We start from the raw sequence: 24,576 nt of genomic DNA, 5'->3' as shown, positions 1-24,576 counted from the left end.
TTATTTATTCTAGGTTGCAAGCTCTTCTGAGGTTTTTATGGGCTGAAGCCAATAAGATGTTATATCATAGGCTCTTCATTGATCCCAGTCAAAAACAGTTTAGTGTTATCTGTGTCTTTTACAATACAATGCTAAGGAGCTTGTGTTGTATATTGATTCTGGAAATATTTAAGTCTTGTATCACTGAGAGTATCTTCTGCAGAAGTCATTGTACTTAGAATTGCATAACGGTAAGTATAACTAAATAATTAGCATTGCAACATAAGAGTGATATCATGGCTGCAGTAATTTAGAGGCAAATGCACTGTTATAACATTACATGTGCCCTAACTTGGATAGCCCAGGCTAGCCCGGTCTTATCAGATCACAGATACTAAACAGGATTGGTCCTGGTTCATGCTTAGATGGGAGACCATGAAGTTCAAGCTTGCTACGCAAAGCCAAACAATGGCAAACCACCTCTGAACATCTCTTGTCCTCAAAATGACTTTTCCGCCACCAACATTACACACAGGTATAATGCATCATAGAAGTGGTCTTGGTATGACAAACATGAGACATAAGAAAAATCATAAGCACATCAGTTCAAAAAGGATTGACCTTCATTGCAGACTTTCATTCTTGATGTATCCTAGTAAATTGTTGGAATCAATTTACACTAGCTTGCATTCTAACTGGAAAGAATATCCCTTCTATCATATACTCTGCATACTTAACGTGTGCATTGCTAGTAGGATAGGAAAACCAGGGTCAAGCTTACTCCTATTCTCTGACATCAGTATTCTTCATTTGCAAGAAAAGCAGCAAAATTAGCCTTTAAAGAATGAAGTAAGTAGAATAAATCTTCCAGCTTTGGCTGAAGGATGAATGGTGCCTTGCTACAGACAAAAGGAAGAGGTCGAATGAAAAAACTAGGAAAAGCTAGGGCAGTTTAAAAGAGCAATTAGCCCAGTGATCAGAGTTCACCTGGAGTGTGGCCAAATGGGGACCACAGAAGCTTCATTTAACCTTTCCTGAGGTGGAACCTGCTTTTCCAATACAAAATATAATGTCCTTATCCAATAGACATATGGTGGAAGGAACTGGAGAAGTATGTACACACTAAGAATTCCAAGTAGTTGGGCCTTAGGAGTTCACGTACTATCCTGAAGAATCAAGGGCAAGCTCAATTTAACTATAGCTAGTTCATGTTGCAACATATATTCATAGAACTGAGCAGCAATCTATGGGTTAGGGACAGATTTTCAACAGGATTCATTTATCCTTAAGGAACATCTTTGCCTCAATGCCCTTAATATCTTCTTCTGTTTTCCCTCTAACTGTAAGAGTTAAAAAATGACTTGTATCTGACCAAATGCATTGCTTAAATTAGATATGGATATTGCTTCCATTTTTAATCTGTTGATATTTAAGGCAAGCATCTCCCTTTGCAGTCAGATTATGGTGTTTTCCAAAAATACAAAAACACCATTAAAGTAGTGATTGAATTTATTCATTTTCTTTGTAAAATATTCATGCCATAAGGAATTCGTCTGCAGTAATCTTGAGTATAGACAAAAATAAATACAATGTACTTGACGAAATTATGAAGACAATTGGAAAGGAATTTAAATATTGGCATATGGCATATGCTGCTGTCAAACACATTTTTACAATATAACTTTCCATTATGAGGATACCCGAGGCTTTAATGAAAGATTAATTGTAGAAAGACATTATTTAGAGCCATGTTGATCCAAAAGGAAAATCCAGATACTAGGAATACAAGCAATGTCATAACAGTGCTTGCACATGGTTAGATGTCATTGAATTCCTATTAATATTATCATTCATTAGCTTTCACTTATTAAAGCAGCAGGCAATAGAATCTCTTTTCTAGCCACCAGATGTCACTATGGAGTTAAACTTTCACTGACCTGGCATATTTTGTTTTCTTGTGTTCCACCTAATTCACCTGCTCAGATATAATGATGGGAAATAACTACAATACTAAATAAGAAAGTTGAAGAGTTACAACATCACAATCTGTGTTTTAGTTACACATTCCTTAGAGGGGCCAAAGAACTCTACCCTTGAGGCTTGCTAGGCCTTGAAGCTAGAATCAGACAGAATTCTGGCCTTTTGCATTATAGCTTCATGAATTCCAGGCTGTGGACAGATGAGAGTTGCAGATCTCAGGTGCTACTACTCACTTAACAATTCTTTACTTTAGGAAGCTTTGCAGATTACAGGAAATGACATGAAGCAGTTACATGAGAATCTTAATCGCCTGCTTTTTGTCCCGTGTTTCTATACCACCCAAGACACGCATTGCCATTGAGGAAATGTGCAGATTTCCTTTTGGAGGTTACACTGTTGTTCTACAAAACAGATGCACAAGTCACTTGTGGAGTTGCTTCTTGCCATTTCGTGAAATTCTAATTCTGACAAATACACAAGAAGCCATGTAAGACAAATGGCATTCATACAACTGCTTTGTGACATCATCCCACTAAACCACCAACAGGTATTTCTTCCCACCAACAAACCCCGTCATCACAGTTTGTTGTAACCTTTTATAGTTGATGTGGCCGCCTCAGTTTGATTCAAATATTCAATAGTAGATCAATATATTAAAGCAGGGGTAGTCAAACTGCGGCCCTCCAGATGTCCATGGACTACAATTCCCATGAGCCCCTGCCAGCATTCACTGGCAGGGGCTCATGGGAATTGTAGTCCATGGACATCTGGAGGGCCGCAGTTTGACTACCCTTGTATTGGAATAAGAGGGGGGAAATACGAGGATCTGAGGTTTCCACACCTTAAATAAACTATGGTGTTTTATATCCAACAGAGCTTGATAAGTGGAACCGTTCACATACCTGAAATTACCATTTCAATGTACATTAGACATGCAGCAGTTCCATGTACATCTGTTCCACATAATATATTTCTGGTAAGGCCTTGCAGGAGGAGGAGCGTGTCTCATGGCTTAAGTGCCACTCAGCACATAAAACCCACTCAGGGCAGCTGTCCCGTCCCTGAGTGCCTCCTCCTCCTCCAACCGGCTTGCCTGTCAGTCCAGCAGCCAGCCAATTGCCTTCCATCCCCCACCCCTGACCACCCCCTCCTCCTTCCACTTCCCTCGGAGGCTACAGATCCCTGCTGCATGAAAGCTGCCCCTGCCAGTGAGTTCCCTAACAGCTGCCTGCCACCTTTCCAGGACCTGGGGCGAGGGGGAGGCCATCCACAGAGTTTTTGCCACTCCACCCCCCCCCCAAACTTGTGCCCATTGTATTCCTGAATGCAACAGCCTTGGCCCCTAGTACTTTAATAATTTGGGTGGAGCCATGGCTTCGTCGTTGGACATGTACTTCGCATGCAGAAGGTCTCAGGTGTGATCCCCAAGTATTTTCATCTGAAAGATCTGGTAGTAAGTGATATAATGGAATTTGTACCTCAAAGCCTGTATTGCTGCTGTCAGTTTGAGTGGACAATACTGATCTTGAAGGAAGAGTTGTCTGATTTGATATAGGACAGCTTCATGTGTTTATCTGGGTAGAATGCCAAATGTTGAAATAAAAAAAGAAGCTTTTCAAAATTGGACTAGTTCTGCTTTAGGAACATGTTTGTGCACTCCGTTGGAACGTCCTCATTCCAAATTTTGCATTAGCAAGGAAATATGCCAGATAAATACTTCTAGCAGCATTTAAAGTATTGACTGATGTGATATTTAAATAGAGCCAGAGTTTCTGTCCTGTACTAATGTTGAACTTCACAGTTTTAGCAGTTTTTTTAATAAACATGCCAGTTTATGTATATGGCTACATAAAAACTATTTCAAACAATAAGGAAGCATATAAGTGTATGGTATTGTGTTCATTGTTGATAATAAATTATACAAAACCCAGAAAATACATTTACAGGTTTTTAAAATTTGGATTATATTTCCTGTTTTGGACTAGTGATGTAGTTGTAGAAGATTTTCCATGCTTACTCTGAAGTCTACTAATTTCAGTAGTGCTTACTCTCAAATGAATTGTGTTACAATCTTGCATCCCCATCCATTGCATACTACACTTTCTAAATTAAGTGAGATTTTTTCTAGGTAGGCCTAATATAGTTAATTTGAAAGTATAAGAATTCATCATCAGATTAGTGATACTATTAAAAATTGAATCCACTTGTTTAAAAATGCAAATTGTGTTGCTTATGATACTTGCCTCCCATATGAAATGCAAACCCAAAAGTTCTTCTCTGGCAAAAATTGTAATTCATTCATCTTCTTCTAGCCTCCCTAATCTCACTATCTGTGATATCAGGCAGGCAGAAAGAAATAAGAGTTCTTTAGGTAGGAAGAGATAACAGTTCTTCCTTTTGGAGTATTTCCAAAATTCCTAGCTCAGACACTGCCAAAACAATATTAATTACTTTAAGAGATGAAGGCAGGAAAAGATGGTACCAGATGACTGATGGATACTTCCCACCTATCACCATAGTACTGTTAGCACCCCACAGCTGCTCCCACGGTAGCAGTCACCTCAACACCAGTTAAGAGGGGCTGGGAAGATAGATTTGGAAAGCCCCTGGGAAAATGGGTGATATTCTTGGAAGCAGCATAGTGTCACATTTGGAGTTTGTCTGGGGAGGGGGGGAAACATATTAAAAACACTCATTAGATAAAAATGTTTTAATTTTTGGTCTCATTGTTTTCTGGAATAGTCTTCCACATCTGGTCATATGCTTTTTCTTATTTCCACAAAATATATAAAGAAACTACCAAGTTTACTTCATGGTCTTTTCAGTTTAAAAAGCAACTTTTAAAAATCAGTTGGTCAGGTTCCAATAAATATAGTAAGTAATTCTGAACACCCCAGTGTTCTATAGCCAAGTGACAGAGAAAGTCCTTTCCTTGCCAGCAGCCTTTCCAAATACAGTAATGCTGTCACCACTTTTTTTTATCTGAAAGGAATATTTTTGCAGCCATACCACTGCATTGGAAATGCTGTTTTGTCCCCAGAGGTTATGAATTGTATAAGTATTTGGCCAAATTGATGTTGATTTAATCTCAATGCACTCTTGCTGAAGTCATTAAAATCATACCATACATAAATCATTGCAGGTTTTGACCCACTGTGTTCAGTTCAGAACATAATACAGGTAAGCAGCACTAGCTTAGTTATTGATTAAAAGAACATGCCATTTACGATTTTATTTAATTTTATGTTATTTTTAAAAATGAACCTCAAAGCACAGACAAACATAATATTCTCCTTCATTTTTAATCACATTAGAACCAACTAGTTTGGGATGTAGACATTATGAGTTCCAGAAGTGGGGATGACCCAAGCCAGAAAGTTTTACAAGATTCGTTGGCTGCAAAAGAACTGCAAACCCTGGAAAAACACCTTGCTGGTAAGTATAGTGCCTTTCAAAACCTGATTTTGCACATAATTAGATAGAAATAATTTGGGTGAATAAGAAGCTAAATAATTCCACACACACCCCATATCTTCATTCCTATTGTACATGCTGAGTTAACAGAAATATTCATCTTAAGACTAATTTTGAATCATAACTCTGCATCATAATCAAATTCTATCTGTATAACTTTCTCACACATAGCACAGTAACTTGTCAGTGTTGGTGAATTACTGTTATTACTGTTGGACTGTACTGCATAAATTTTCCCAATGACTCCAGAGAACTCAGAGTTTGAAGGAAATATTATACTAGTAACCCATTTTGTTTAGTTTCCACAGCCTCTAGAATAATCCTTGGCTGTACAGCGATTACTTGAACTAAATTGTTTCTGTGAAAGGGTTGCAAAATTAAGCCCATAAAAGTTCATCAAGGTACGCCTTGTGGAAATAGGACAGTGGAACTTTTATTGTTCAAAGACTAATTTCTATTATTAACACTATAGAAATTCCAAAAGGGAGCTGATCCCAAGGGCCCAATTGCCTAGCTTTAGGCATCTACAGTGTAACATTTCACCCCAATCCTTACACTTGCCACCAGAAAAGCTTCTTGTGTTGAGCAAAAGTGTTCTGAGAGTGTGGAGGAAAATATATATTGGGAAGTCAAGTTGTCCAAAGAGAGATGCTGCTTAGTATGGTATACGACATTTCTTTTGAAAGGCGAGGTTACGCTTATGGGGAGAGGTGTCACTTGTGTCATATGATATATTGAAAGTAGTAAAATAGATAGACATGGAAAAATCAGAGTCCAGTAGCACCTTTAAGACCAACAAAGATTTATTCAGAGCATGGGCTTTCGAGTGCAAGCACTCTTTGTCAGACTATGAACTCCTTACATAACAGGGAGTTCATAGTCTGACAAAGAGTGCTTGCACTCAAAAGCTCACGCCCTGAATAAATCTTTGTTGGTCTTAAAGGTGCTACTGGACTCTGATTTTATTGTGCTACTTCAGACCAACATGGCTATCCATTTGAATCTATCCAGCACTGGAAACACATTAAAGAGCTCTGGCATAATATGTTATTCATTAATCACCAAGATTAGCATCTCAGAAGAAGACAAAAGACAAAACGTGTGATGCGTTTTCTTCATAGTGTATCATAAAGAAGTGGTAAAATGTAAGAACTGATGCTTTTCATAGCATAAACACCATATCTTGAGTGTCTATTCTTCTTGCCCTGTTGGACTGGGAAATTGATTCATTGGGAACATTGAATCATGGGGACAACACATGAGCAAGCCTTCCCTCTGAGATGTAATATAGCTAAAAGCCTCCAAGGACACTGCACTAGAGTCAGGACAGTTTCCATCCTGGGACCACATGCTGTCACACAGCAGTACCCCCTACCCTCAGTTCCTCTTTTGCTGCCGAAGAAGGTCATGCTTTTTAGCCAGCGTCATACTGAATTCTACAGAGGAAAATTCTGCAACGTTCTTTGCTCAAGCTGCTGTGGTTGCCTTCTGATGGCTTGTTGTTGTTATGTGCGAAGTCGTGTCCGACCCATCGCGACCCCATGGACAATGATCCTCCAGGCCTTCCTGTCCTCTACCATTCCCCGGAGTCCATTTAAGTTTGCACCTACTGCTTCAGTGACTCCATCCAGCCACCTCATTCTCTGTCGTCCCCTTCTTCTTTTGCCCTCGATCGCTCCCAGCATTAGGCTCTTCTCCAGGGAGTCCTTCCTTCTCATGAGGTGGCCAAAATATTTGAGTTTCATCTTCAGGATCTGGCCTTCTAAAGAGCAGTCAGGGCTGATCTCCTCTAGGACTGACCGGTTTGTTTGCCTTGCAGTCCAAGGGACTCGCAAGAGTCTTCTCCAGCACCAGAGTTCAAAAGCCTCAATTCTTTGACGCTCGGCCTTCCTTATGGTCCAACTTTCACAGCCATACATTGCAACTGGGAAGACCATAGCCTTGACTAAACGCACTTTTGTTGGCAGGGTGATGTCTCTGCTTTTTAGGATGCTGTCTAGATTTGCCATAGCTTTCCTCCCCAGGAGCAAGCGTCTTTTAATTTCTTTGCTGCAGTCCCCATCTGCAGTGATCTTGGAGCCCAGGAAAATAAAATCTGTCACTATCTCCATTTCTTCCCCTTCTATTTGCCAGGAATTGAGAGGGCCGGATGCCATGATCTTTGTTTTCTTGATGTTGAGTTTCAAGCCAACTTTCGCACTCTCCTCCTTCACCCGCATCAACAGGCTCTTTAGTTCCTCTTCACTTTCTGCCATTAGAGTGGTATCATCTGCATATCTGAGGTTGTTGATATTTCTCCCTGCAATCTTGATCCCAATTTGTGACTCCTCTAATCCCGCATTTCTCATGATGTGCTCTGCATACAAGTTAAATAGGCAAGGCGACAGTATACAGCCTTGCCGAACTCCTTTCTCAATTTTGAACCAGTCAGTGATTCCATGTTCAGTTCTCACTGTTGCTTCTTGACCTGCATATAAATTTCTCAAGAGACAAATAAGATGCTCTGGTATTCCCATCTCTTTAAGAACTTGCCACAATTTGTTGTGCTCCACACAATCAAAGGCTTTAGCATAGTCAATGAAGCAGAAGTAGACGTTCTTCTGGTACTCCCTAGCTTTCTCCATGATCCAGCGTATGTTGGCAATTTGATCTCTAGTTCCTCTGCCTCTTCGAAATCCTGCCTGTACTTCTGGAAGTTCTCGGTCCACATATTGCTGGAGCCTAGCTTGTAGGATTTTGAGCATAACTTTGCTAGCATGAGAAATTAGTGCAATGGTGCGGTAGTTTGAACATTCTTTGGCATTGCCCTTCTTTGGGATTGGAATGTAAACTGACCTTTTCCAATCCTGTGGCCATTGTTGAGTTTTCCAAATTTGCTGGCATATTGAGTGTAGCACTTTTACTGCATCGTCCTTTAAGATTTTGAATAGTTCAACTGGAATGCTGTCACTACCACTAGCTTTATTGTTGCTCAGACTTTCTAAGGCCCATTTGACTTCACATTCCAGGATGTCTGGCTCCAGGTCAGTAACTACCCCATTGTGGTCATCAGGGATGTTAAGCTCGCTCTTGTATAGTTCTTCTGTATAATTTTGCCACCTTTGTTTAATCTCTTCTGCTTCTGTGAGGTCCCTACCATTTTGGTCCCTTATCATACCCATCTTTGCATGAAACGTTCTCTTCATATCTCCAATTTTCTTGAAAAGATCTCTGGTCCTCCCCATTCTATTGTTTTCTTCTATTTGTTTGCACTGTTCATTTAAGAAGGCATTCTTATCTCTTCTAGCTTTTCTCTGGAATTCTGCATTCAATTGGGTGTATCTTTCTCTTTCTCCCTTGCCTTTCACTTCCCTTCTCTCCTTAGCTATTTGTAAAGCTTCCTCAGACAGCCATTTTGATTTCTTGCATTTCTTTTTCTTTGGGATGGTTTTAGTCGCTACCTCTTGTACAATGTTGCGAACCTCCGTCCATAGTTCTTCAGGCACTCTGTCTATCAGATCTAATTCCTTAAATCTATTTGTCACCTCCACTGTGTATTCGTCGGGGATATGATTTAGTTCATACCTGAGTGGCCTAGTGCTTTTCCCTACTTTCTTCAATTTAAGCCTAAATTTTGCAACAAGAAGCTCATGATCTGAACCACAATCAGCTCCTGGTCTTGTTTTTATTGACTGGATAGAACTTTTCCATCTTTGGCTGCAGAGCACATAGTCAATCTGATTTCTGTGTTGACCGTCTGGTGATGTCCATGTGTAGAGTCGTCTCTTGGGTTGCTGGAAAAGAGTGTTTGCTATGACCATTGTATTCTCTTGACAAAATTCTACCAGCCTGTGCCCTGCTTCATTTTGTACTCCAAGGCCAAACTTGCCTGTTATCCCGGTTATCTTTTGGCTTCCTACTTTAGCATTCCAATCCCCCATGATGATAAGCACATCATTTTTGGGCGTTGCTTCTAGAAGGTGTTGTAGGGCTTCATAGAACTGATCAACTTCATCCTCTTCAGCAGCAGTGGTTGGGGCGTAGACCTGGATCACTGTGATGTTGAATGGTTTGCCTTGGATTCGAACTGAGATCATTCTGTCATTTTGGAGATTGTATCCCAAGACTGCTTTTCCTATTCTCTTATTGATTATGAAGGCTACTCCATTTCTTCTGCGAGATTCTTGTCCACAGTAGTATACCTGATGGTCATCTGAATTAAATTCACCCATTCCTGTCCATTTTAGTTCACTGATTCCTAAAATGTCGATGTTCAGTCTTCTCATTTCTTGTTTAACCACGTCCAGCTTGCCTTGATTCATGGATCTGACGTTCCAGGTTCCTATGGAATAAAAACCTTTACAGCATCGGACTGTCTTTTCGCCACCAGTTACTTCCACAACTGAGCGTCCTTTCGGCTTTGGCCCAGCCGCTTCATTCATTCTGGCGCTACTCGTACTAGCCGTCTGCTCATCCCCAGTAGCATATTGGACACCTTCCGACCTGAGGGGCTCATCTTCCAGCGTCATATCGTTATGCCTATTGGAACTGTCCATAGAGTTTTCATGGCAAAGATACTGGAGTGGTTTGCCATTTCCTTCTCCAGTGGATCACCTTTTGTCAGAGCTCTCAGCTATGACCTGTCCGTCTTGGGTGGCCCTGCACGGCATAGCTCATAGCTTCACTGAACTACGCAAGCCCCCTTGCCACAACAAGGCAGCGATCCTTGAAGGGGGTCTGATGGCTTAGAGGACATTATTTAAGAACTGCTTCATACGTGGAGCCAAAATGACTCAGATGGATGAGCATGATCTATGTCCTGCTTGGGAGAAGAGCACAATAGTACGACTGCCTTCAGTTTTCTTCCATGGAACAAGAGAGCTTTGACGCTCAAGGCAGTTCTATGGGAGCAGGCTTTGAAGGCCTCTGAACCTGGTGCAAATGCCTGAACCTTCAACGAGCCTGCAGGAGAGACTTAGAATCATTCCCCCAAGATGGAGTTGTCTCCAGGCTGTATTTCTGATAGTGAAGTGAAACTGGACCTGGCAGTTGGTCAGGTAGCTCATGATTCCAATTTTAAACAAAGAGCCATGATTCTGTGGTTACAGCCATAACCACCAGTACTTTGGCCTTTAGACCAGTACATGATGTTGCCAGGCTACTTGCATGAGAACCCCCTTTGTTCCAGGAAATCCAGTGTATACCTCTTTTTGTGCATACCAGCCTCATATCCTCCATCTGCAATGGGGTCATGTAGGCCCAGGACTCCTGAACAACCTGCTGTAGTGACAAGAAGCAAACTGGATCCATCAGATTTTATATTGGAACAGAGTCTGGATGAGAGAGTTGGGGACCAATACCAGCTTCCCCTATGGAAGATTTGAAAATACAAATGATTTAAATGGCACAATCTCTGGAAATTGAGGTAATCGCCTTGAAACATAAGCCAAAGGACAAGATACTTTGCTAGTTGTACTCTGATTCCTCAGGTCTTATTTCCTTCCTGGTACTGGAAGGGCTACATGACATTACTCAGCGATTGCGGTAGAAACCATTTTTCCTTCAACCTACTTCTAAGAAGGTTGAACATTTTTACAAAATTAAAAAGGAACCTTTCAATTAGTTCACTACACCCCCACCCACATTTCTTGTAACATTGGAGATGCAACCCAAGAGGAGTATCATTCTGCCTCGACAGACATGGAAGGAAGGAAGCTGGACATTCTGAGTAGAAAACTCTACTCATTGGTAGCTTTGAGTTTCAAGATCTCCAATTATGTGATAATCATGATGGTCTACCACCTCTTTCTAGGGGACAAATCTTCCTAGGGGACAAATCCAGATAACAAGAAGTCTTATCTTGTATTCGGAAGCCATAACACTTTTGGAACAGTAAATTAATGCCAGATGGCATTTACCTGACTTGGCTACTTGGGCTGTGGCAAGCACAATAGTTCTAAGACATCATGCATGGCGCCGTTCCACTACTCTGCCTGTTGAGATTAAGCAAAATGCTGAGGACCTACCTTTTGAAGGTGATAAAGCTGCTAGAGAACTGGCAGAGCTGCTCATCAAGAAGAATAAGTGGACTGCTGAATCACTGGGGTCATCTCAATTGGCTCCCCCGTAATTAATCAGATGCCCTTTCATGACAGGTATGGTTTATCCTGCTGATAAACTTTATGGGTTTCAGCAGAGAAAGAGAAAGGGTTCTCATAAGTCCAGATCCCAGCAGCTGGCTTCATCTTCTAAGGAGGCTGCTGTTGCCCAAAAACCTGATTTCTGACTAATTCCAACCTCAGTTCTGGCTTGGTTTAAAGATAGTTAGGCCTGAGTTTATCCTGCATGACAGCATATTGTTTCAGATGAATGGGTCCTAATAATTTTTAGACTGGGTTATATGGTAAAGTTTAGAGAAATTGCCCTGTGTTTGCCCTGGTAATAAATATGCTTTTCCCCATGATCTTTCTCAGTCACTGAAAGAACTTTGCGATTGAGTAGTTAGCATAGGACCATATCTTCAGTCCTCACCTGCATCCTGTGGTAAGGGGAGAACACTGAGGTTTTTCGAGGAAGGGCAGGATAAAAATGTGAGAGATCACATTTGTGCATACATAGATTAGCTGGTCTGTAATTATCCACCTCACTTTACTGTTTTAGGAAAGCCTTAGGCAGGTTTCTAGAGAGGCTGCATATAAATTTTCTGAATAGATGATCAGTGGTTAGTAATTGCAATATGAATGTGCTTTAAAGGAGTTCAATTAGTGATACATGCCCTCATATTGTCTATCTAGTCTTTGGTAGTTTTTTTGTTGTCCTCTTTTACTCATTGAGACATTCAGGGTGAATGGATATTTGGCTGAGATTGTACCCTAGCAACGAATTTGGAGGCCAGGAAGCAACGAGCTTTTCATTCTTCAAATTGAGGCACATGCATTTTTTTTGTGATAGAATTTAAATATGTCTAATCATTTTTTCTGTAAATCATCAGGTTCTGATGTTTGGGGATGGTTTACAGTTCCAGCAAACTGCTTGTTCACATATTCCCTTTGTAGTCATTTATGTACAAAATTTTATGTTAGTAAACTTTCTGTTGTCTCTACTCATTTCTGTTGAGATGTCTACTGGCAAAACAGTCTTAAAATACTGTGCCCAAAATATGGTATTGAGTATGTTATGTTATGTTGAAACAAAATCATGAAATATACTCTGTAATAAATAAATGTAAGCAATTTTGTAATGAAATATTTAAATTGGTTGTGGCAAAGTGATTCAAATGCTTTGCTTATCAGCAGAACCAATCCATTTTTGCAGATAATTGAACTTGGGCCAAAATTATTGAAGGCTCATTGAAGTATAAATAATGGCGATTGGTATTCCAGCATGCCTTCCTCTTATTCATTAAAGATAAGTCAATAAACCAAGTCATTTGCAAAAACAGAGGTTAATTGTAACAGAACTCACTCTACATTTGGTTTCAGTTATGGTATCTACATTATCATCCATTGAACCAGGGGATTTAAACAGGTATTCTACAAAGTCAAAAGTATTGATGTTTTCAAAGCTTAATACTTAAAAGAAAAATCATTCAGATGTTTACATGAACGTAATACATTTGATGAACTCATTTAATATTTTATTAAATAAATAAAATGTGTCCATTAGATCAGTGTACAATTCTACCTTGAAACATTAAAATATCATAATACTTACTCAGAGATTGTCCTTTGAAGTTTTGCTAAAAATGTTTATCCATCATATCCTTCAGCTTGAAAATAGTTTATGATGCTGAGCGTCTTGCTTTAAAAGAGTAATTATTATATTTACATGAAATTGTAATAAAGATGACATGTCAATGTATTATATACAAGATGGTAACTTTATCTTTTGTTATCAAAGAGAACATTTATGAGGAAGGAATTATGAAAACAAGGTACCTAGGAACCTGTTTTGACTAGGTGCTTTGAATAAACTGGTTAATCACATAGCCGTCGTCAGTGTCTTCTCTACTGACTTTTGGACTGATGGGTTTTTCTTTACTGCAAATGTCTAGTGCATGCTAACAGGGTGCAACAAGGTAGCTTTTTAAAATGCCATCATATGGTACCTTCTTAATGTAGAGAACTATTCATATGTGGTGTCCTACCGTGCAGATCCTATGTTATTCATGGCACCATAGTTCAACAGACCTTTATAGTAGGTATTTTAAGTAACTACCACATTGCAGATTGGTTATGTGCATTAAGTTTTAGAGACAGTCATATAAACTGCTTTTAATATAATGAAATTGCTATGAATTGATTTTCCCCCTGCTTTTAAAGTGGTCACAAGTAATGCTTCAACATTAGGCAAGATTGTAGTCTACCATGCACAGGAGAAATGGGCTGAACATTATCACCTAGGCAACCATCACTGTAGAAGAAAAAGGTAGACTTGTAGAAGCCCCATGAAAAATTATTTTTGTTTCATTTGGGTGGGGATGTAGCTCATTAGTAATATGTTTAAGCCACCTAGTAAGTCTACAGCTGATAGGATCTCAGGTTTCTCAGTATACGGCAATAATTTTCATCTAGAACGTACTCTTCCAAATTAAAATGAAGGATATCAGTGATCTCCTACCAAAGACCTCTTCTGAAGCATCATAGAGCTGTTTCTTCTCCAGATATCTGCTTTGTTCTTAACCATCTGAGTCAAAATTATTATTATGTTTCAGATGATTTGTTAATTTACTGTGCATATCGTTGATCTTAATTTATCCCATTTTTTCCCTTAATTTGAGGGTTTTTTATCCTGCTGAGTTATTTGTACTGGTGATGCTACTGATTTTTTTTTTTTAAGATAGATTTTGAATGATGTTTTGATAGCATTATGTTTTGGTTAGTTACTTTGGTATCATTTGGCTAAAGTCTCAGATAAAAATATTTTAAATAAATACAATTAATTAGAATATACACATATAATTTCCTCTGGATGCTTTTACATTATTATTATTATTATTATTATTATTATTATTATTATTATTATTATTAATTGTATGCCTTTATTCATGTTTATGCACAGATATTGCAAAGGACTTAGCGCTGTGGGAAGAAGGAAGACTATCAAGAATTACCAGTAGTCCACAAACTAATTTAGTTGCACTAGATCACCAAGGAAATTTTAAACTTACACCAGGCCAGGATTCTGAACCTCAAGTGCCAACTCATACTGGAAAAGATATTCCATTCCAGCTTCAAAGAAACAAATCACCGCCATTATCCTGTAACAATAGACTGCAGGTCTCCAGTGTCACAAATAGTAGGCCTCAATCTCCTAGTGCACAGACCGACAGACCTTCATTGCTGCCAGCTCCAGCAAACAGGTCTGCAACCCTAAATACTTCAGTGCAACGACCTCTGTCCCCTAGCAACCAAGGGAATAAGGAAGGAATCATTAGTATGCAAAGAAGCCGGTCTTTAATATCAAAGAACCAACTTGGGAGGACCATCAGCACTCCCTCGGGGCTCCTGCTTGAAACAAGTGGGGACACTCTAGGAAATGTCACTCAAAGAAGCAGTTTATCTGAAGTAAGTTTTTTAATTATGCAAGGCTATAAAAATTGTTGTTTAATGTGTTCTCCTGTTAGCTTTAAAACAGAATTATGTTTGGTTGCATAGTAAAAAGCTGCAGGAATACCAGCACTGAGGGGGTGTGCGCTTGTATGGGTGTGTGTGTTTCATTAAGGTTGATGGCAGATTTTCTTAACATTACAAACCCAAGATGTGGTACAAAAATATATAAAAGGCATTCTGGCTGGTAGGCTTGCTATCACTTTGAAAGTTAAGGTGAGAAAGAAAAAAGAAAAACTTGCTTCATAAATATAATTCCTACTGTTATACTTTAGTTAGCAGAAACACTGTGATGCTTTTCAAGCTGCATTCATGCTTCTGTTCTATTCACCATAACTCACAGATGAGTTATGAAGTGAAGCAATAGGACTGAGAAAATATTGAAGAGCAAAAACTAATAATGCAACTTAGGGAGCTGAAGTAAAATCTAAGGACATTCTATACTGAAAATGCAAACTGGAAGGTGGAGTGACATGCCTGTTTTCCATCTACCACGATTTCCATCAAGTTTTGGTTTGCTGCTATCTAACGTCTCTTTGGCATCGTTACCGCTATGCAAATAACGAACAGAGCTATCTCTTCACATCAGTACTGTCCCCACTCTTCCATTTGTGGAGAAGCAGAGCATTGCACTAGACTGGGGATTGCATAAGGAATGTACAAAATCAGTCTTTTTAACCCTTGGTTCCTAATATGGTATCTAGGAATTTCCTGCTGCTCAAGATAATATAATTGTGAGCCTTTAGGGTTGAAAAGGAAAGGAAAAGAACAGAATGTTCAAAGGGTTGGAATATACTTCATTTGAAAATGTGCTCAATCGGGCTGTAGTGTAGCATTTGGTTTGAAGGAGGAATCATGGGCAACCTTGGTTCCATCATCACTGGTCAATAATTCAATTCAAAATACTGTTCTACAATAAATAAGCATCCTGACCTGGATAGTCCATGATAGCCTAATCTTGTGAGATCAGAAGCGAAGCAGAGTTGACCCTGGCTAGTATTTGGACGCAGAGGTAGGCAATGGCAAACCACCTCTGAGAGTCATTTCCATTGAAAACCTACAGGATCAGCATAAGTCAGCTGTGATTTGATGGCACTTTCCATCACCATAATAAATAAACAGTGTTTCAACAATGAACTCTGGAACATTTTCTGCCAGTTAATTTTTCTCATTATTTACATTAGATCGATGCCTTCCCATGTCAGATATAAGAATTCTATTATAATACTTTTTCCTTACTCGAGAGACTATACAACAGGCATTTTTTTAAACAGGCAAAGATTATTTGGCAAAGATTAACGTGTCAGCTGTAAAGTTCTTTTTTGTAAAAAGTTCAAGATTTTCATTTGTGATCCTGTCTAAAAGAATTATAAGTTGCCTGGTGATCTAAGTTCTTGCACACATGACTACAGTTATGCTGGCGTAGAAAATCTGCACAGAACTTGCAGGTGTGTTGCATTACCAGCTCAGCTCAAATTCTAACCCAGCAACATAACATAGATAAATGTTTTTGTTATCACTACAAAATGAATAAATCAAGGGTTTTAAATCCTTTCCTATTTGAACTTATACACGTTTAGTCTTCAAGACCTGCAAATCTTTCTTTAAGAACAGTCTCAATTGAGACAAATAGGTTGGAAGATTAGATCATTAGTGTTTCCTTCAGTGTTTTATGAAGTGTGACATCTAAAAACCCAAACTGTTTTATCTCTTCAGGGCCATATATATATTCCAGTCTTTGTTTTATTTTCTCTGTCACATTTTGCTTTTAGGAATAAAATGTATTGGAATTTCTTGGCTAGTCTGTTGGTTTTTATTTTTACCACATCCTACCTCAGGGCTCAGAGCAAGTTAAAGCAGTGTCACACAAAAAAGGAAGTTAGGAATCCAGTCAAAGACCAAGTTCAATAAACCATTGTAAATAGGGATGCTTAAACACCTGTTAAGCAGTGGAAATCAAGCAACCAATAATCGAGGAGCTGATCAGCTGTTTGTAACTGTCACCTGCGTTTACAGTTACAAGCTATTTGCAGCCATCAGAAACTGACTCCCAGCTGATGAGAGAGCAATTAGGAGCTGGCTTCTCATTTCCTGCCAGGGAAATTTTCTATGTACTCAGCAAAGTTTTTTATTGGGGGAGAGGAATCAGGAATCCACTCCCAGTTGATGAGATGGAAGCTGGTTCTTCTGATCATCCATCCTGAAAACTGCTGCTTCCTAGAATTGCTGAGATACAGCAGTTTTGGAGAGGGTTCAGAAGCTTAGCTGATTTCTCTTCTCCCTACCCAGGCTACTGACTTGGGCTACAGAGAAGAAGTTAGAAACAAGCTCTTTTTCCTCTCCCTTCTGCAATGCAGAGCTCAAAAATACTGCTTCTGTTCCTGGCCCATCCAGTTTGGAGGGGAGAAAAGAGCTTCCTTTTACAAAATCATTTTGTAGCTATTTTGCCAATCAGCTGTGAATTGGCTTCTGATCAACAAACAAATTTAGCATTCAGCAACTGTTTAGATTGCTCAGTGCAATCTGAACATATCCCTGATTGGCTCACAGTCTGATGATAAATGTCAAACAAGGTGAGTTCTCCTAGCAAACAGGCTTGCAGATAAGTTCACAGCAATCCTAACTATAACATAATAGAACAAATTGTTCTTACATTATCATTATGAGAAGAATGACTATAATACCACCCACTTCAGGAAAAGGTATGGGTAATTATGACTGATTTGAATGCAGTTTAAATACTGTGGGGTATACTTTGCTAGGAAAGTTTTAAATTTTCTTATTGTTTATTCATATGTATTTATTCATTCCTTTTGTATAGAGTCAATCTGTGTGTCATTTCTGTTGGTGCTGTTATAATGTTAAAGAAATAATATATAACTGAATTAATTTGTATTGAGTAAAAAAATTTCTTAAATCCGCATGTGCATAAAACTAAGCATTTGGGTTGAAAAAGAACATGCTTTCTGGATCAGGCTCCTCAAAAGTCATTCCAACTGATTTTAGTATAGCTTTCCCCCAGAGAACTCTAGGGACCTTCACCCTTACAGCCTATTTATCTGTGAAGCCCTGCATTGTTTTGGGGCTTGATTAATTGTCCTTGTTCTTTTCTCAGCCAATCTCTTCAAAAGGTGAAATTTGTAGAGGGATTCCAGGTCTCTAATGTTGCTTCCCTCGAAGGGAAATGGCAGGCAATAACAGGGAAAAGGAGAAGACAAATAAAATGATTCCTGATAAGTTGGGGGAACTTTTAAAAATTATTTTAAAGGTCTAATTGTGTATTTATTTAATTCCACATATTAATCTCAATTACATATTATCTGCTTCTGACAGGATGAATTCTTACACCAACTTCAGCTTGTTCACCAACCATGGATTTTGCCAAGTGATACGGAAAGTGAAGGTGTAGCAGCAGACCAAGATAAACGTGAGCTATTGCTGCTTCTTTGTGAGCAAGTGATGGAGGGGTCAGAGGATGGACACCCTTTTTTTTCAAGTGGTGGTGGTAGTGGAAGGCTTTGCTAGGGTATCTATCAATGTGCCTCCCCTTGAAGGAGGACCTCAAGAGAGTGGTGCAAGACATCAGAGCTGCCTGGAAATACTGATTGCCCAAACTTTGATTCCCGTGAATTTTAAAAGTAATTTCCAATTCTAAGAGAGAGCTTTCCTAATAGTAAATCCAGTGCACAATCCTGTGGATGGCAGAGTCTCCGCTTGAGTGCTGGCCATGGATAGGGATTTGACATGTCATTTTCTGCTATTTTGTTCATATTACTGGGCCTGTGATCCTCATGAGAATTCTGCTGCTCATGACAAAGAAAATGATACACCTCTCTTTAGGCATCAAAATCTAGGTGTGTAGTTGCAATGATTTAATAAAATGTTAGTTTGTGACATAATAACTATTCTATAATGTCCTGGGAGGCACCTAGCTGGTCAGATGTTGAGCCCAGTTCAAAGTCCCTGATGTATCACCTTGAGACTCCACTGATTAGCTAGGGGGGCAGTTCCTGGAGGGACTTTTGGCTAGTGTCACCTCCCCTGTCTAGGGCTGGCATAAGTCTATAGTACCCCTGTCCATACATAAAACTGAGTGGAAGTAAAAGGAGATATAACATGTGTTTAAAAATATGATAATGAAAATAATAAACAATAAAAATTGTAAATATTAACTAATGAACATTAACTAAAATAACTTAAATGAATTCAGCTCATTGAATTGTAAGTACAAAACCTGCTTCTTGCATGGGATACCAAAGCTGTTTACTTTAGATTGAACCTGTGACATAAAAGGCAGGGAAGGCTAAAAACACTGTAATTACAAATAATGGTTACCTTCTTGCGAAGGTTGTAAGGCTGCAACAAACTCGCATCTCATTTTAAAACCTATATATCAATTTTCAGACTTGCTTCTTTTTACTGTTGAAAGTAGTCTGCTCTTTGTACGGTTGTAACCATAGGAGGAGAACGGAAATGGTTTGATCTAAGTAATATTGTACAGTATGTGACATCTGAGAATGGTAAATTGGTTAAAGAAATAAGTCTTTAAAAATAATTATATGGGGTAATAGCAGCCATCTGGTTTTGGAATGCAGTTGCTGTAGCCAAGCACAAGTGAAGGGCAACTCCTGGAAAATGCAAGCTGCCAACACCCAGGTGTTGAAATGTCTGTAAAGTGGAGAGCCAGTAAAAAGCCTGGCATAGTTTCTGATGCCAGTTCTCAGTACATACTTCAGGTAGAAGACCCAGCCATCTAAAGACCAATTAATTTTTTTTTCATTCTAGAGAAAATTAATAAATGATTTTCAAACTTGCAAAGATGTGTGTGTGTGTGTGTGTGTGTGTGTGTGTGTGAGAGAGAGAGAGTGAGAGAGAGATTTAGTGATAAGAATAAAAGTTCATACTTCATGACTGATCAGAAGAGCTGTAGAATTAATCTTCACAATAGGAACAGGTGTTATTTGGCTTGGCTTTTAATAAATTATGTGCAGTTAATAGTTGCTACATTCTTTGACTTCAAGATATTAACAGCCCAGGTGTAAAGCTCACTGTTAGGAAAGAGGATAAAACAGTAGCATTATGTTTAGATACCTAATGAATTTGAATGAAATTCTCTTGTTTTCTGTAAAAGTATGTGAAAAAAAAAATTGTACTTGGAAGTAAACTCTAATGAAAGTGATCATGATATAAAATGTCACTGATCAGCCTCTGAGTGAAAAGTGTGTTGCATGGAGCAAATGGAACTGGAATTACAGACTTGGCATTTTTACAAATTCAAAAGTGTTTTTTTTAAAATGTAAAATACATCAAAAGCGTAGTTGTTGAATGCGTTCTGAGAGACTTGGGTTTGACTGCCACAGAAATGTTTGAAAGATCAATCACATTAGTGGAAATATGCAAAAGCTCTACATAAAATTGTCACATGAACTGCTCTTAGATTTGTAATGCTGTAAGGTAGGGGTAGTCAACCTGTGGTCCTCCAGATGTCCATGGACTACAATTCCCATGAGCCCATTGTGATCATTGTAAGAATCTTTTGTATCACTTTTGAAACAAAATTAGAGTTGTACCAAATATATTCCAGGTGGCCTTTGCTTCATCAGACTTTTCAACTGTTGAACATTTTTTCCTGTACTCTACAAACTTATGCTCTGAGCAAAGCCTATATAAATATGTTCAAAGTTAACTGTTTATTTTCAAGTCTGATCCTATGATAGTGGTGCTGTTATTCCAAATCTGATTTGCTTGATAATGTAATTTAGATAATCTGTGAAATACAAAATTAGGTGGTAAATCTGTAGAAATGCAACTATAAGCAAAATAAGGTTGCAATTCATGCCAGATTTACATCCAGACTAGACTTCTGTAACTCGCTCTACGTGGGCCTATCCTTGTCTTTGACCTGGAAACTTCAGCTGGAACAGAATGTAGCCACTAGGGTCCTCACTAGGACTGATTCACTAGGACTGATTCAAACAGAACTGATTCATTTGGCCCCTAAAAGTTTGTGATGGTTTGCGATGCATGAACTGGGCACACTATGAACTGAACTGCATTTTCCTGGTTTGTGCCCATCCCTAATTGGAGGGCTCACATTCAGCCAGTATTGAAACAACTGCACTGGCTACTGGTCTACTTCTGGATCAAGTTCAAGGTTTTGGTTTTAACCTTCAAGGTTATACACAGCCTGAATCCTACCTATCTGAGTCCTACCTATCTGCCCCACCACAGGGCTCTCCATTCTGTGGTTAGGAATCTGTTGGTTGTCCCAGGCCCCGGGAAATCTGCCTGGCCTCAACTAGGGCCAGGGCCTTTTTGGCCTTGGCCCCAGCCTGGTGGAATGAGCTCCCAGAAGAGCTGGTGGCCCTGATGGAGCTGCCTAGGTTCTGCAGTGCCTTCAAGATGGAGCTCTTCCACCAACCATTTGGTTGAGGCTGGGGGGGGGGGGTTGGCCAGAGTTTTGATCAGCATCCCAGAAATATATTAATAACTAGATCTGAATTACATTTTGGCAGGACTTAGCAGAGTTGGTTGGGGTAGATTGTTTTCTGCCATCTTGTGGGTTACAAATCTTGTGGGAACAAATCCTGTGCAAGCTAGACACACCAAACTCACAGTGGATATCCATGTGACTCTTCTCTACCTGTCCCTTCACATTTGGTGAGGATTGGATTTATAGGGTCCAAGTAACAGCCACCCAAAGAAAGTACCTCCAAGAAAATGCTTTTGCCATTTCCCCAGAAAGCACTTTCCTGGGGGCACTTTCTATGGGGGGCTGTAACATGGACCCCCACAATTCCAAGTCTCACCAAATATGGAGGGGAGGTAGAGAAAAGTCAGCTGTATATCCTGTGTGAGTTTGCAATCTCTAGCATGCTATGGAGGTGTTCTACCAGTTCACAATCCTCGCAAACAGAATTGATTCATTTGGCCCCTAAAAGTTTGTGATGGTTTGCGATGCATGAACTGGACTCACTATGAACTGAACTGCATTTTCCTGGTTTGTGCCCATCCCTAATAAGTAGTGTGATGGACTAGGAATAGGAAGGTCCAGGATCAAATTTTTACTCTGCCATGAAGCTCCCTGGGCCAGTATCTCTCTCAACCTCACAGGGAAGAAGAGAGAGAATGACGTACACCACCCGGAGCCTTCTTGGAGGAATTGGAAAAATAAGAAATGCAATAGTTAGATTTTTTTAAAAAAATATCAAAACTGCACATATTTACATATATGGATAAATGCCAAACATACTTTTATCCTTTCTGTGTGATATATAGCCACCAAACATTGCTTACTCCAGTTGCAAATACACATAGGCATTACTTATTCCTGCTGCATAGAAATTTGACCTGCGTTGCCTCTCCCACTGCAAAGCATCCAAGAACTAGCCATATAAATTCTTGCTTCACCACAAAACATTTTAAACTTTTCAACATTTAGAGGATGAGCATTACTTAGGAAAGTGAGAGCTACTGTTCTAAGGACAGAGTGTTTCCCTATAATTGGTATTGGTTTTGACTTTTAAGGCCATATGTAGTCTGGGTAGTCTGAGGAACCCCTATCTACCTGGAGAGCTGTCTGCTCTTCTAATACCAATAGGTTGGCTTTCCCAGCCCGAGAGAAGTCCGCCTGATCTCAAACAGGGCCAGGGCCTTGTTGGTCCTGAACTCTACCTGGTAGAATGAGCTAAGGGCCCTGACAGAACTGACTCAGTTCCACAGGGCCTGTAAGATACCACCAGGTGACTGATTGAGGCCAGAACAAATTTAGAGCCCATAATAAATCCATGATACTGTATCTGAGGGAAATATGCATGCACGCAAAAACTTATAACTTGAATAACACATTGTTGGTCTTAAAGATGCCCCTGGACTCTAAATTTGTTCTGCTTCAGACCAACGCAGCTACCCACTTGCTTGAGGCCATCTAGGGTCCCACCTTTGAATCCTTGTCACCTCATGCTGTTAGTAGGTCCCAGCTGGAACAAATTGTGATTAATGTTCTGTATGGTGATGCTGACAGCCTGTTTTAAGAGTTTTTAAACTGTTACTGTTTTTACTGTATATTTTAAAATGTAAGCCACCATGAGCCGTGACCCCCGGAGTGGTGGCATAGACATTTAAATAAATAAATAAATAAACAAATAAACAAACAAACAAATAAATAAATAATGTGGTTTCAGTAACAACAGCCTCAGAAGAAAGTATATCACTTCATTGAAGCTACATTTATGTAACCCTTGTTAATACTACCCATATATAGTAGTAGCAATAAAAATAAAGTACCCCCATAAAGGAAAGAAACTTATTATTCTCATGTTTTCTTAAAGCTACATTACTTTTTAACTTATCTTTTGATATATATTTCACAGGTTTGTGAATAAAGACAATGGAAGATATGAAGAATGGATTTCCATAAATGCGTAACCTGCAAGTGAAGGGTGTTTTTCACTCACTATGTATAACAAAAACTTATTTTTATAAATTCAATAAAATGTAGATGGAATTATTGTCATGTGTGGATGCTGAACTTCTAAAAATGCACTGAACCTCATATCTTACTGTGGTACAGTGGCCTTAGGTAAAAGTAGTGATTTGTCACTTTTTAATAAATAGTCCGTAATATATTGTATTTTGTTTAACTTCCTGTTATTTTGGATTGACATTTGATATATTAAACTTTGCTTGGTGGAAAGAAAGTTTCCTCAAAAAAATATGCATTTTAACTGGATTGGGGTTTTTTACTCCTTATATTTTTCTAAACTTGTCTCATTTTTGAATCAATAAATGTTAACATGTTTGCCAGTATGTATGCATAACAATCAGATAACACAAAGCTGGCTGTTCATTTGTAATCATTGTAAAAATTGGCTGAGACAATAGAAATAATAGCGTGACATGCGTGGTCACACAATTATAATTAACAATCAGTAAATGACTACATTCTAATTAAATCTTACAAAATAGACTGCTAAACAAATATAATCTGGAATGCAGCATGCATAGAAAAATTATACTTTCATATAATATTATTTACCCATATTCTAAATGACTTATTAAGCAATTGACAATTTATTGTATATGTTGACAAGTGTGTGAAACAAGTTGACTACTCTATTCTGTGAGTGTGGAATTTATGCAGAGATGTCCCATGAAGAAACTACTGGAATTAACTGCATCTGCAGTATTCATTTTGCTATTCTGTTAAGCATGGGTTTGGTTTAGTGCCTTTTCCCCCTTTGATTTCCATTTCTCAGCCATAATTGCATAATACAATTGCCTGCTACAGTTATGATAAATATACATTGCCAATTACTAAAGAAATAAAAATTAACTTCCCATCATAGATCCCAAGTGTGGCCTTCTTATTTTTTTAACCAAGGTAATTGGTGTGAGGGTGCAAGAAGAACTGGAATATGCTATCCAGTTGAACATAGGAAGGCATTTCTCTTACTGCAATATCATTTATTTAGGATATTTCTATGCCACTTCACAGTCCTCCTCTAGGCAGCTTACATTTCAACACTTGTAAGGGGGAGCTTTGCTGCTATTAGGA

General features: G+C 39.0%; 1 protein-coding gene across 1 annotated transcript in view; it reads left to right on the top strand.

Annotated features, from left to right (window-relative positions):
* The window catches only part of C9H8orf34 (chromosome 9 C8orf34 homolog), a 105,633-nt gene extending 81,267 nt beyond the window's left edge, over positions 1-24,366 (top strand). Inside the window, exons 11-14 of the mRNA XM_077352216.1 lie at positions 5,274-5,394; positions 14,473-14,978; positions 18,354-18,447; positions 23,393-24,366. Coding sequence (XP_077208331.1) covers positions 5,274-5,394; positions 14,473-14,978; positions 18,354-18,447; positions 23,393-23,400 — 729 coding nt within the window. The 3' untranslated portion in view covers positions 23,401-24,366. The remainder of the gene's footprint in view (positions 1-5,273; positions 5,395-14,472; positions 14,979-18,353; positions 18,448-23,392) is intronic.
* Positions 24,367-24,576: the final 210 nt, after the last annotated feature.

The sequence above is a fragment of the Paroedura picta genome, chromosome 9, assembly GCF_049243985.1.
Source record: "Paroedura picta isolate Pp20150507F chromosome 9, Ppicta_v3.0, whole genome shotgun sequence".
NCBI lineage: Eukaryota > Metazoa > Chordata > Lepidosauria > Squamata > Gekkonidae > Paroedura > Paroedura picta.
The sequence above is the reverse complement of the archived record's forward strand: the minus strand, read 5'-3'. Positions and strand labels throughout refer to the sequence as shown.